A 15,766-nucleotide genomic window follows, 5' to 3' on the forward strand; every position below is an offset into this window, starting at 1 on the left:
GAAGTAATTGTTTTCTTTTCTTTCGAAATTCCAATTGTTGCCACACAAGTGAATTTTGTAAGAAACTGCATTAGTCAAAATATATGATTATTCAGAATCTAATGGTAACAGTAATTATCTGCGATTGAGCTTGAAATGATGATATCAAAGTGGAAATAAGGAGGGGAGATAATGATATCATTACGGGCTTTAGGTAGTGCAGCCTACTGGATTTTGGTTTTGGACTATTATTGTCATATTGTCATTTTAATCAATTGGGTCATAGTTTAAGCTGATGTACTCTGGCAGACATCTTTGTTGTGAGCCTATATAGGCCCTTGACTTTATGGGCTGAGGTTGTTTTGTAGAAATTGAGAGGGGAGAGTACGAAATTTTCTGTGTATTTCTGAATGAAATCACTGTACAAAGGACTGTGTATTTATACAAATGTATCACTAGTAAAGAAATTAAAAAATAAAAGAATAGCCTATTAATTTTGTACACTTGTCCTATTTTTACTAGCCTAAGTCTAACAATATAACTGCCTAATTATTCCTTCTGCATGTGACATTTTGTGTGCGTGTGAGAAGGATCTAGAATATGAGAGAGCTTTGAACGATACAGATTAGATCCATCATTGTTGTGTACATCGACTGAGATGATGCCACGTTGCTTCTCATGTGGTTTTTTCATAACACAAGCTAAGACCAAGTCCTAGCTTTATTTTGTCCGCTATTTGCTCACCTTTGACCTTCAGCCTTGGTCTTTCTTCTTCTTCATCGCCTCTCTTCTAGGAAGTAAAATGATGAGATCGATTTATTCCAACAAGTTTTTAGGCCGGTTGAGTTAAAATATGTAAGCAAATTCTAGTAATAATAGCGCGGTGCTGTGGGCTAGTCATTTTCAGTCTCTTGTAATTAAAAAATAGTCATTTTCATAGAGATTTAAATATCATGAACTTTCATTTGTAGAATTTTATATTCAAAGCGCGGTCATAAAAAATCGTATCAAATTTATGAACTAATCTTTTTTCTAATATTTAAATCCAAATAGATTAGATTTCAAATATAATTTGTCTTTTTCTTTATACTCAATTCTATATCTTTCTTTAATTTTGCATCACGGAAGCAAACAATGACTGACCAAGAAGTATTTGACTTATATTCGCCACTGTATAACTAGAAATGCTCAACTTTGCCTTATGTTATATTTTTGGTCCATTTATATTCTTATGATATATTTGTCCTTTTCATTAATGAAGCTCCTGCGTGAATATGTGATCTTCACCGGTCCAAATTCTTTGAGAAAAAAGGTTCAAATTCACCTCTCATCTTTTTATAGTGGCTTAAAATTACTCTTGCAACTTGTTTGGATGGTTGTTGGCTATTGTATTATATCGTATTGTCACTTTAAATACAATATTTGTTTTGATTGTTACTTATATTTTATTATATCGTTTCGTTAAATTCGCGTTACATAACGACGAAAAGTGTCACTTTATGGAATGACCGATATGGTGTGATCACGTCATTACCTTTTTTCCCCCCTCTCATCTTGCCCCTCCTTATTATTATATAATCATATTTTATCCTTTACCCTACCTTTTATATAATAATTCTACCTCGTACCTTACTTTTTCTTTATAATATTACAAGTTTATTCTTCATATTGTTGGTGCATGCCATAATGAAACGACGACAATCAATACAATTTATCTAAAATTGTGTAAGCACGTAATTTTTGATCCGGCACGTTTTTGAGCTATTTTAGTGTTTAAAATATTTATTTAACTTAACTTTAATTTTTATAGAGTTTCAATCAATTTTTACTTCAAATTACAATTTAAAAACTCAAAAAATATTTTCATTTTTAGTTTAAGGTCAGTTAGTATATTTATGTTTATAGTATTTTAATTTTACCATGACTTTAGCCTATTTTCTCTATTTTTTACTTTATTATAACATTTAAAAATACAAAAATATAGTTTTACTTTTAATATTTAATTTTATTTTAGTAGTTTATTAAGAGTGATTTTTATAAATATATTATATTATTTTAGTCTTCTTAGCCCAAAATTAAAACTCAACAAGACATGGACCCAACCCAATTTCCTAAATCCAAGCCCAATCCCTTAACCCTAAGCCCCTTCTCCCTACCTAAAGATAACTCTTCAACACCACCAAACAGACACACATATCAGAGGAGACCCTCCCCGCCCTAACATTAGAGAGCCTTAGGGAGAAACGTTGCGCATCAGCTAAAGGAAGCAGATCCCTTTCTTCTCCAACACTTTAAATACTATTTTCATCATCAAAAAACTCCATATTTAGCCATGGAAGTAACCTGAAAACACAGCCATGAATACCAGCTCTTTAAACCACCCAAAATAGCCCCTGTTCTACACCAAAACTCCAGCAAATAACCTCTAAACTCCACCTAAAACATCCTCTAAAACACCATTTTTCAATCGACTTTGAGGTCGCCGGCGAAGTCGCGTTCGAGGTCTGTTCGAGTTTCCAACGTCGCCAAGATTCTTTGGTTGAAGGCGAGGTTCCGCTCGAGAACTCCATATGATGGTCCTATAGGCAGCAACTTGTTTCATTTTTTTTTTTATGGAAAAACATCTTAAGGTTCTATTCTCTCACCTTTGTTCTGCTGGTTATTTTAATGAAAATGCCTGAAACTTCACTTTTATTTGTGTCAATAACTTGGGTATGAGATTGAATTGATTTCTTATACTATTTGTTGGGTTTCATTTGGTTGTTAATTTTCCTTGCTGATTAGTTACTTGATTAGCAGAGTAATAGAATGTGTTCTGTAGTATAGCATCCTAGCTCTGTTTATTTGTTAAAAGTTGCAATTGAAGACTAAGTATACCATTTGGTTTAACTGAATGCAAAGAGCCATGGACATTAGCTAACTATTTGGCATTTGATATTGGACTGTGGGTTTGGGCTCGATTTTAAGAGATGCAGATTTTATTTTATCTTTTAAAATTGGCTATCAACTCCATAGCAATAAATTCATAACTTAGGACATCTCTTATAAATTAATAGATATCCATAATTCTATAAACTCTTACCCTTATAATAATCTCAAATTAGCTTTAGGAAAATAATTCATGAACAATAGTAGCTTGCTTTAGACGCGATTAATAATAAATAATCGTGACTATGGGCACGGTTCCCGTGACATAATCATGATGCATAATTCCAAACTCAAGTGCGTGTTTCACGCGACTTGACCACAACAATAATAAAAATAAGCACGTCGTAAATTGCGAGTGCATTTCATGTGGCGCGGTTTGCAACGTGTGCCAAAATGACAAGTGTACGACATAGTGACTTATTCCAGAAATAATTTCATAAATAATTAAAAGCGGTTAAAAAGTTAAAGATGCACAATAGGTTTCAAATATGTAATAAATCAGATAATTAGGTCAATTATTAATAGTTGAGCGACCGTGCTAAAATCACAGAACTCGGGAGTGCCTCACACCTTCTCCCGGGTTAACAGAATTCCTTACCCGGTCTTCTGTGTTCGCGGACCGTAAAAATAGAGTCAATTTCCTCGATTTGGGATTTTTTAAAAAAACCGGTGACTTGGGACACCATAAATTATTCCAAGTGGCGACTCTGAATAAATAAATAATCCCATTTCATTTAATGTCACTTTAATTGGAAAAACTCCCCTATCCCCCATCCGTTCGGGAAAAAGGAGGTGTGACAAATTGTATACTTCAAAACGATACAATACAATACAATACTATACGATACATTATGAAATGATAAATAACAACCATCTAAACAAGCTGTAAGTTTGGTGCTCCCTTGAGATTCAAAGGTGAAAATGTTGCGGCCAAACGCATACGCAACTATACGCGGTCGTCAAGTAATAAAGTGATAAGATAGACTGTCGCACCCACAAAGACTTGTTATCAACTATTAACTAAATTAGACTATTCTAATTATCTAGGCAAGAATTAATCCAAGAAGTATTTGACTCTAAGCTAATTAAAATAAAAAGAAAGCAAATAATAAACTCTACACAAAAGAAGAGCAGATTTTTATGTTATCAATGCGATAAAAACGATCTAGGGTTATGGGCTACCTAAAAATCTTATTGTATTCTTCACTTGAATTAACTAATTAATTCATCTAGTTTATTAGTTGACAAAGTTAATATTCCTCATAAGAATGATTTGTCGATGTCTTACTCACCTATTCAAGCTAACCTAATACATATATGTCTATAGAGTTAGAATCAACAAGAATACATTTATAATTTTCGTATAATAACCAAGCAAGGCAATAAGCATATGTCTATCCTAACCGCGAATTCATTCCCCGATGCCCGAGTTCAGGAACTTGCTCTACTCGATCCTATATGCAATCTAGAATTCTCACTTTTGAGTTCAATTCTAGATTCATAGATAGTATTTAATTGGTGATCAATCAATCAAATAATTAAGCACAAGATTTTGAATAAATAAACCAATACGATAAATCAAGAAACCAAAATCAATATCCGAATAACAATAGTCATGAAAGAGCCACAACCCTGGAACGTAAAGTTTAGCTCTACATAGATATGATAGTGGAATAATAATTATACAAAGATAATAAAAATTACTAAGTTTGATGAAAGAAAAGGTAATATCCGACGAACTCCAACCTTCACGGCAGTTTCATGCTCTCTCTTGATTAAAAATTCTGTAAAAATTGTGTTTAAGGACTTTTTATAAGTGTAGAAAAAAGCCTAGATGAAATAATCAAATCCAAATTCAAAAAAGTATACAAAATAACCTTGAATCCAGAACGGTGGGTCGCAACGTGAAACGCGCCAAACTTCTCGCGTTGGGCGTCGCCTCGCGCCGGTTAACGCAAGAAAGTGAGGCCGCGTCGCACCGCCCATCGCTTAGTTTTCGAAAGCTTCGCTGCTTCAACTCTATTGATGCAATGTCCGACTCCAATTATTTGTCATTCCAATTGCATTGTGCCATCAAGAGATTTCCTTCACGTGACCATCTTTTCCAAGGTAATGTCATTACCTATCTTTCTATATTTTTGTTTTGTTTCGTCTCATCATTATGTCATAATGTTCCAATCATTAAATACTCATTAGCTTAGTATTGTATGTAGAAAATACACTTCAAAATAAAAATGATCTATCCAACTAAGTAATTATTGCCGTTCTTGTGCAACCAAACAACACATTGCATATTTTATTGTTAACTATATTATGATGAACAAATATATTTTTATTATTATTCTGCGTAATGCATTACTATCCTAATAATCACGATCTAATTTTTACTAATGCAATGGTGCCCCATCTGACTTACAATTTTGTAATTATAGATACGTACTTGTACAAACATTAGGTGCACAATCCGTATACAAATATACTAGAGTGATTTTGACTGAGTTTATAGTTTCAGTTACTGACCATTATTTATTGTTTAGGATATAACTAGTATTTAAACGAGATATATAAAAGCATCAATAGGTTACAGGAAAATCCTCTATCTCATCTGTCCAAACGTTCTTTTCGTTGGCTGAATCGACAGTCCTTAGCACACGCCAAACAACACTGTTACACTTGAAACCTGATCCGAAACCTATTTGCCATGCCCTGTCACCTTTCTTTATCCTCCCTTTGGCTTCGGAGTAGGCCAAATTGTACCACACTGAGCTGCTTGAAGTGTTTCCGAACCTATAAAGAGTCATTCTTGAAGGTTCCATAAGCACTTCTGAGAGATCAAGATTCTTCTGAAGTTCGTCCAACACCGCTCTCCCCCCTGCGTGAATGCAGAAATGCTCGAACGCCATCTTGAAATCAGGGATATATGCTTTCATTTTCCTTTTAAAGACTTTTCTCACGATTAAGGAGGCGAAAAAGAGGAGCTGCTCGGACATGGGGAGGACTAGAGGGCCAAGAGTTGTGATATTGGTTTTTAAGGCCTCACCAGCAACTGCCATTAAGTCTTTTGACAATGAAATGCCTTTCTTTCCATCCTCATCCTCATCTATGTAGGCACAATTGAATGCTCTGTCATCCGCACCTTTATGTGTGCGGATGACGTGCATCAGTTGATATTTTGAGCGTCGACGATCAGAGGAACGGTTTGACAGAAGAGCAGCAGATGCACCCATTCGAAAAAGACAATTAGGTAAAAGCATTGATTTCATCTTCCCCGAATAGTAGACCGATGAGATTATTTCTGTGCTTGCTATAAGTGCATAAGAGTTGGCTTGCCCCTATTAAGTTATTTCACAAATATATCAGCAATTTTGACCACCAAGAGAGGGAAAAGTATGACATACACCTTAATTAATTTTTAAATCTTAGTGGAACCTTCATAAAAGTGTTTCTGCGCCTTAAATTTATCATATTATGTCTCAATATCTTTTGCTTTTTGGATGACAGCGAGATTTGAACCGGAGACCTCTTGCCTGCTCTGATACCATATTGAATAGTATACTGTCTAATTTAAGAACTCAAGTTGTTGAAGAGAAAACACTTTTAGTTATTTAATTCAATTGTGTCTCAACCTGAAAATTTAAAATGATATGAAGATATACCAACCTGTAAAAGCCGGTTAGCTAGGTCTACAGAAATGAGTCCAGCACTGCAGCCCATGCCACCGAGATTATAGGTAATCACATTGACGCCAAGCTTATAATGGTTGACAATCATCGCAGAAAGAGACGGCGTTGGATTAAACGCACTAGAATTGACGATAACAATCCCAATCTCTCGAATCTTGACTCCGGTTTTCGCCAATAGATCGTCTATGGCACCAATGATAACCATTTTCGCTTCGTTTTGATTAATACTCATGGGAACACTTGATGGGATCTTTGATTCGGCTGGAACGTAAGTCTTTTCACCTAAACCTGATCTCTTCGAGATTTTCTTTATAAAATTTAAACTTTCTTCGTCCAAAATGTCGGACATTTTTTCTATTAAACCTTGTTTAGATGTCATAAAACATTGATGTGGCTTATAACATGCAAAATCGACTAAGTAAACATTTCTTGGACAACTCATGAAGTAAACTGTGGTTAAGAAAACAACAAGAGTTGAAAAAGATTTCAACATGGCGAGATGGTTCATGAGGTTTTCAAGAGTAAAGGTTGAAAGATGAAGTCCGACAACAGCAAGAATTGGCACGATGAGGAGATAAACTGCATTTGATATTAGGTAATGGTATCCAAGTTTTACATATTTGAGTCTAATGGAGAGAAGAAAATTGGGCAGGTTTGACTGGCCTACTTCTCCAGCATTTTCTGCCATTGCTGTTGTAGATCAAGAGAAGAGAATTAGTAAAATAAGAAATTAAGATTGTATGATGAGTTTCCAAGCAAATCAAGGTTCAGAGATTTAAAGAGTGAGAAAGCAGAGTTGTCCACTCTAGGTACCGCCTCCTATTGCAGTAATGTGCCCTTTATTTCCTATAACAGTATCGAAAAGTCAGTTTTGTCATCTATACCTTTTTACGTATCAAATTTTCATTTGCTTAACCTACAATAAAAAAGGCTGTCTCGTGCACGAATCATCTCGCGTGAATGCAGGGTTCAGAGAAAGTCCGCACCCTAAGCGAGTTTGATGTATGCAGCCTACCATTTTGCTTAACATGCAACATTTATATTAAATTAATGAAATTAAACACCTTGCTCAAATTATACCCCTATATGTGTCGAAAGAAAGTTATACTCATCATAAGAAATTAAGCTAACGACAATTTTTACTTGTATGAAACGATAGCAGATTTTATAGAATTTACGCAAAAAAGAAATTCTTTGAAAATTGGCTAATGTTTGGATACATAAAATTCAGCTAAGTCATGGGATAAAATGTACATCTTTACAAAAATATTTATTTGAAAAACTAACAGAGGAAATTTTTATTTGAAGAATTGTACTTGAAAAGTGTGAATTTTGACCACTTATTAGTACCTTTTTGCTTCTCTCTTAGTCCAAAAGTATTGATTTATGTTCCTAACACTAAAAAAAATGTGTAAATTGCAGGAATATTGAAAATTCGGGCTCCCGTGATTAAATCCGGCTAAAAAGAAGTGTTTCGACTCACAAGGCAAGAAGGGGCGCATGACATAAGAAGTGCGGTCCGCAAAGGTATTTCTGCGGTCACAGAACAAGTGGAGAAGCACATAAGACTTTTAGCACATGTGCGGGCTGCACGTGAATTGTACGGCCGCAGAACAAGGTCCGCACTAATAAAGAATCCAAAATTCACAGAGTGTGCAAATGACCAAGACTTGAAGCCTTGCCTAAACTGCGGACCGCACAAGAATTGTGCGTCCGCAGAAGATGCATTGCAACCGGAGAACAAATTGTGCGGCTGCAGAATCCAAGTCCTTGCAAGCTGAAGCAATCTGCGGACCGCACATGGAATTGTGCGGTCGCAGAACTCCCGAGAGATATTTTTGTCAGCGAATTTTGGGCCACTATAAATAGACGAAAATCACATTTTTAGGTCAAAAATTCGAAGTTTGAGCTGCTCTAGCCGTTGTATTTTTCTATTTTAGGAAGTTTGTGACTATTTTGGGATTTAAACATCATATTTTATCATTTTAATCTTATATTATGAGTTTAATTAGTATTTTTTTCTTTTTGTTTTCTTTTCTCACTATGAGTAGCTAGACTCTTACTAGGGTTGTGACCCAACCCTAGTATGTAAACCTTATGAGTATTTAATTTAATGTTTGTTTATGATTTGGTGTTGATTATTTAGCCTTGTTTATGCTTTAATTTAAGAATTAATAGTTGCAAATATTGATTCATGTCTATTTGACATGGTTCTTACTTGAGAAAGAGGTTCCGAGACTAGAAAAATTTGGTTAACTAGAAATTGGGCTAATTAAGGGTTTGATTAGTCTAATTAAAGGGTTTGAACTAGAGATAGTGAGAACCCGACTTGAGCTCATATCAACTATTTAGTTTGATACCCATTTGGGCTTGAGAAAGCCAAATTGGAAAAAATCATTCTATGACCGAGAGGTATTGAGTGAGTAACTTAGAGTTGAGAGCTATAATACACCCCGATCAATAAAATAAGTTTTAACGTATTTAACCTATTAGGCGAACACCTAGGTTAAGATCATATCCCTAGACTTTTTAACCATTTGAAAAAACAACAAAAACAATCATTCGCTTTCTAGTTTCTTCTCTTTAGCTTATAATTGTTAGAGTTAATTTAGAAGTAGTGATCAAAACTCTTTGTTTGAAAGTGCAATTTAGTTGTTCCATTTGCTCTCGTCAAGTGTATACTTCTAACACCCATATTAAACTTTCAGTGAAAATCGACCCCGACTCTTGTTGGATACTATTCTTCCAACGACCGTTTCCGCTCACTATTGAGTGCGGATTGGACGTGGATCAGTACTTCCAAAGAGATTTCTAGGGTGAGCACTAGTGTGGCTCACGTGAATTGCCTAGAGATGCTTTAGGACCATACAAGCCAGATAAAATTCATATGCCAACTCTCAGACACCGTACGTTAATTCTACAATGGTTAGCTATATTTGTGTACATTTTGTAGGTTTTGCTCCCAATTTAGAGCTGTGTAGTAAAGATATTGTGGAGGTGAAAAACAAAATTTGTATAAGGGTACATAAGGTAGCAGTGTGGATTGGAATTTTGGGTTTAGAAGTTACCATATGTTCTGATCTCAGCATAGGCCTTTTATTTTTGTGGAGGTTAGGTCTACGCCCACCTCTTAATTATTTGTACTTGTGTTTGTCTATCAACATAATTATAGGGATCGTCTTAGCCAAACCTCTCGTCACCCCAGGTCTAGTAACTTGGGCGCTGACTTCAATTAAAACAAGAATAACTTTTAAATCAAGATTATGTTAACGGAATTCAGAGAGAAGGATATAACTTTTAAATCAAGATTATTGCATTGTTCTAAATTGGTACTATAGCACTCACCATTTTAATGTTGCTGCATAACTAACTATGGTCTCTACCGTGAACGAAACATTTTTTAAAATTCATTTCATACCTCAAGCGTAATTAGGATTAAAAAATTAAATAATTCATGTTAAAATGAGGGGTTTCCAATAAATTTTCTCTTGAAATAAATCCAAATAATTTTACCTATTAAGCCTTTATACTAGTTACCCAAAACAATCTTGTGTAACGTGTTCAGTTGTATCTTTATGTGTACATTTTGTATAGGTAAGAAAAGGGGCGAATTTGATACTGAAAGTAATATGAAACACACTTTGATAATGTAGAACTCAAAATAAATTTTACCTTCAAATCATATTCAACTAATGATGAGATAACAAGGAGTAGAATGTCTTAATTTAAAGTTGACAAAATAATTTAATTTTTTAATACAAAGTCAGAGATACAATACGATTTTACGCACGATTTAAAGGGTTTATGAGGGGGAATTTAAGATATATATGCCTTGTACCTAATAGCTTCTGCCTGTTTTTTTGCTGCAACGCTTTTGGCCCATCAATAATTAAGTAGGCAATGCTAGTGAGGCATTTAAGGCATTAGGCATGCTTGAAGGGTAAACTACATCAAAACCGAAACTTTGCACTTCAAAGTTTCTGTTTTCACTACAATTTCTTAATCTTATCTGCCTTCTTCGTTTTTGTTTTAGTTGCACCCTCTTTCTACCCGCAAAATAATACGTGGACTAAAGGTTTTTTTCAATTAAAGTGACAAAATTGAATAGAGATTATTTTATTTACAGAGTCGCTATTTGGAATTGATTTTGTTGGTGTTCCAAGTCACCTTTTATTTGAATCCCTAGTCAAAGGAAGATTTGACTCTATTATTATTAGTCTGCGAAAACAAAGTCCGAGTAAGGAATTCTGTTAACCGGGGAGAAGGTATATCGCATTCCCCGAGTCCCGTAATTCTAGCACGGTCGCTTTTATTGACTAAAATTGGCTTGAATTAATTTTGGATAAAGTGTATTTTATTAGCCTTGAATTACTATCGTCAAATGCCCGCTTAAAAATTAATAATTAAATTTTATTAATTTTGCCTTGGAGCGTGTAAGCACACAAGGTCTTTATTTAATTATATATACTAAAACAAGATACGTGTCGGTACACATGGTTTAAATGTAATTAATCACCGAAGAGCATAATTTATTAAACAAAGGTCAAGGAGCGAGAAAGCACACGCGGCCTTTTTTATTAATTACATGGACCAATGATCGTGTATGAGCACATGGTCAATATTTGAAACACACCTAAAATTGCCTAGCGTTTGATTATTTTATTAGAAGTGATTGAGTTACTAAATTATCTATTCAAGAGGTAAGGATATGACATTGAAATTATCTAACTAAATATGATATCAAACGTAGACAAACTCGTGTTTGTTATTATTTCATGGTGTTGGACTAGTTGAATGATTGGTTGAAGAAAATAAGCCAGCTTTGTTATTAAAAAAAAAAGGGCAAACTCTTGAATTTTATTGGTATTGGACTGCTGCAATTTTTGTATACAAAATGGGCCATCTAAAATGAATCTATTTGGCCCAATTAGCTATATAAAGAAAATGGGCAGCTTTGTTGTTAAGGAAAAATGGGCCAGTTTTGAAAACAAGAATAGACTAGCAGGTTAACCCATTTGCCCAATCATATTAATTTTAATTAACACTGTGGCTCAATAGCTTAACAACTAACCAAAAGCCCATTATGCATCATACATTGTTGTCACATAACTTATGAGATAATTTTTGTTTTTCTTTAAACGAAACTAAAAGAAATTAGAAAAAAATAGTAAAATCAAGAACAACATTTAAAAAGTGATTAAGTAAAGAAATATGAAAATTAGGAACAACAAGCATTCAGATAACGAAAAACTAACCACAACAGAAACCTTACGACTAAAACAGTAAAGTAATAAGAAATAGACCTTTATGCAATCTTCTAAAACTTTACGGTGAAAAGAACGGCAAAAACTTAAACCAAACAAAATTCTTTGTTTATTAGCCTACTACAAGGTCTTTATATAACTTTTATATTTTTAAGTGAAATACTACCATTACTCAAGAAACACTACTTGAAAACTAACATTGGGAAAGCTATTAAGCTAAATAAAAAAAAAAAGAATTAAACAAAGTCATAGATTTAATACTTAAACCACGAGATTTGATTTCAAGGTTACACTTTGACATCCGTCCATATTGAAGATGCACATATAATCTAAATATGTTCAACTTTTCATCATCTGTTATTAAAGAAAAAGAGCCTGCATTACAAATGTTTAGAAGGTTACCTGAAGAGCTGAAAATAAATACAACAGGGGATGAATTGAAGCTCAGCAATAGAAAACAACAGAGAACAACAACAAAATCAACAGAAATCCAGCAGCAAATCGTGTTTAAACAGCCCGAAAACTTTAGAGAAGAAACCTAGAACTAACTCTAAAGAAGACTTCTACTTTTCTAAAAGTTTGCACTCTAAGATTCACTCACAAAACAAAATTTTTTAGCTTACTAAAATATTCATCTGGTGATTTTTTGTTCAACCATATGTGTGTTCAAGCAACTCTCAAGATCTCTGCAAGTGTAAGATAGAGTCTTTGAAGTGAAGAAATAGCAGCCCCTTAAATAGGTAAATTAAGTCCCCTTTTTGGGCCAGATTTTAGTTCACCAAAAATCTGTCCAAAAACTGACTTTGTGTGCTAAACACTGTTCAAGATCTGTCCCCAAAATTGAAAGGACAGCCTGAAAATCTGTCGTGTCAGAAGCAAGGAGAAAACAAATGTCATTTCAGCCACCCTACTAGTAAAAGTAGGCTACTATTACCCTATTTTATGATAAAATAGCATAAACTTCAGATTTTAACCATCAAGAACAAACTACTTGCTCAACACAAAATAAAAAATGAACAACTATGAACTGACAAAGCATAAACGAGACTAAAAACATAATTGAACTAAGTATTCAAACCAACTTGATTGGAATGAATTCGATTTTTACAAACTAATTACTAAACAAATAACTAAATTCACAAACTAAATGCTCAAACCAGAACGAGCATCGTTAACAATCAGACAACTAAATAATCGACAAACTAAGTGAATGATTTAGCTAATACACTAAAGATCATGTTTAGATCAATAACAATCTAACAAATCACTAAACTAAATAGAGATAACTAATTAAATAAATCTAACTTGAAACTCTAATTAACAAGAAACAACCAAAACAGAAAAATCAAAAATCAGAAACTAATCTATTAATATAAAAAATCAGAAATTAATTAAAGAGATGACGATTATACCTAACGAGTATGCTTGAAGCTGTTCGAGCCACGAGAAGACGCCGGAGATGCTAAAAGGCGACTGCCTGACTCCGAAATGCACGTTTCTTTCGGGTAGATGCTAGAACGAAATGAGTTTCAGCATCTCGCCAAAAAAAAATGAGTGTCTTTGAGTCGAAAAATAGCTAAGATGGGGTTTTGGGGCATTTTGGCGGTGGTGAGGCAGTGGAGCCGCGGCGGGTAATGGGCAGCGGGCCGGCGGCGACGGGGTTTTAGAGGGTGAAATGGGTAGGAAAAGATAGGTCTCGTGGAGCTCTATCCATTCATGCATGTGTTGTAGGGTGATGTTGGCCGGAGCTTCATGAATTTGAGCCAAAAAGTGGTGGCTAAAGTTTCCTAGATCTAAAATTCAAGGAGTTTGAGGGGGTTTTGAAGGAATTGGTTTGGAGATATGGGAAGAGGAGGTTGTGGAGAATACATGGTGTTAATTTGGAGGTGTCTGGAGGTGGTCCGCCACCGATGGGTGATTTCCGGCGGCGGCGGCGGAGAGAAGAAAGAGAGAGAAGAGAGAAAGAGTTATGGGGGGAAATGAGGGAATTTTTCAGTTTTTTGAGGCTTTAAATACCTCTTGAGAGATTAAATATGGACCATTAGATCAAGGGGTGATCAATGGGTGAGATTTGATCTTGGGTCACTTAATGAAACAACGTAGTTTTGAGGCAAAACTACGTCGTTTCAGACCCTTTCAAGGGCAGCCCCTTATCTTGCACTTTTGGCCACTTTCTCTTTCAAATTTGGCCCAATTTCTTTCTTAATCCTACTTATTAAACTAAATTTATACAAACAAATAAATTAATTAAGTAACTTATTCAAATGATCAATTAACTAGATTAATTTATCAATTGAATAGTTAGTCAATTCCTAAAATGCACAAATAAAGAAAGAACTATTTTTTGATATTTTTATGATAGGAAATATGCAATCAAAGACACAAAAATTGGAAAAAATAATTAAAGTAACAAAACACTAATGACTTTAGGAGGTGTTAAAACAGTACAAAAATTAGGTATTCACAGTTTTTATACTTGAAAGAATATATAAAATTATAACTACACAAGTAGAAGTTATTTACATGTTTAAAACTAATATAATTCCGCAAATTAAATCAAATGTGCATAGACAAACGTGTTAATTGCGATTAGAGATGAAGTTTATAATAATTATATTGGATTCAATTGAATCCAATATTGGGAAATATTACTAAATTTTAACAAATATTACATATTGAACCCATAATTTAAAATACACTATCTAATGCTAAGAACCTTAAAAAGTAAACCATCTAATTTAAATCTGTGGACGTGCTTCTGATTGCAATATCTAGACAAATACTTAACCATTCACGGGGGCGGAGCTAGCTTTAAAGTTACAGGTTCGGCCGAATCGAGTAACATTGATCTAATTTTATATTTGTCTTAAGAAATTTATTTAATATACGTACGAATTATCAATTTAGAACCTAATAAGTTAAAAGAGCAAGAATATGAAACTTATAAGCTTCAAATCCTTTCTCTAATCGACTCACCGAGTATATTTTGGGATAATACACACGAACTGCCTTCAAGTAATCCTATTTATTTTCTTGGATGTTTTCTTGAGTGTTTGGCTTGTGAGTGAAAAAACATTTAGCAAAAGATTGATATTGATATATAAATATTTGTTGGGGCAAGTAATATGAAGTAAAACTTGAAATGTTTATAGAATAACCTGGCATACACCAACAAATGAGAAAATTTTCTTCTCCTTTTTAAAGATAGTTTTCATAAGCCAACTTAGAAAAAAAATATCACCTGTAGTTGAGTGTTCTTTCCATTGCTGTCGGATTATTCCCGCATTTACAGCTTGGTATGCTTTAATTCCTAAAAGAAAGAAGAAACTTGGCAATAGGCACTTGCTATTAACTAAGTGATAACTAATATAATTGTCAACTCTTGCAAGTTGCATCCGCCTGAGTTTAATGAGAACACCGACGGTTCAAAGTAGAGTGGCTAACTTCATATATAAGGGGTCTTAGTACTTTGATATATTACTACAATTTGTTTTTTGCTCCAAAACCTAACTCTTAAATTAATCTTACTAAGATCTGGTCGTGCTTACCCCTTAAAGATAGCCACTATGATCTTACTCAACATATCCAATCCATAGGCTTGTAATGGTTAGGGTTCGTTTGGTTGGTGGGATAAGGGATTATATGCAGCATAATTTTATTTTGTTGTTGGTTGAATTTTTGAATCCGAGATTAACAATTTCGAGATTAATTTATATCACAATTGTGATATTATTGTTGGGTTTAAGCTTCTTAGAGCTTAAAAGAGAGCGAATGGAAAATGGAGGGAAAAATAAAATTTTGATTTTACCTTCTTGACAAAGGGACATTATCCCATATTGGAGGAGAAAAAGACTTTTGATGGGTATATATACAATTGCTCTTCTTCTAGCTCTTAAAGAGTTAAGAAGAAGG

General features: G+C 34.1%; 1 protein-coding gene across 1 annotated transcript; it reads right to left on the reverse strand.

Moving 5' to 3' along the window:
- Positions 1-5,224: 5,224 nt before the first annotated feature.
- Positions 5,225-7,446, reverse strand: LOC107773477 (3-ketoacyl-CoA synthase 2-like). Its single transcript, XM_016592890.2, has 2 exons — positions 6,568-7,446; positions 5,225-6,239 (listed from the first exon to the last, which is right to left on the reverse strand). Exons 1-2 carry the CDS (start codon positions 7,276-7,278, stop codon positions 5,481-5,483), a joined length of 1,470 nt encoding a protein of 489 aa, XP_016448376.1. The 5' UTR covers positions 7,279-7,446; the 3' UTR covers positions 5,225-5,480.
- Between the last annotated feature and the right edge of the window lie 8,320 nt (positions 7,447-15,766).

The sequence above is a fragment of the Nicotiana tabacum genome, chromosome 22 (genome assembly GCF_000715075.1).
Source record: "Nicotiana tabacum cultivar K326 chromosome 22, ASM71507v2, whole genome shotgun sequence".
In the NCBI taxonomy this organism is placed as follows: Eukaryota; Viridiplantae; Streptophyta; class Magnoliopsida; order Solanales; family Solanaceae; genus Nicotiana; species Nicotiana tabacum.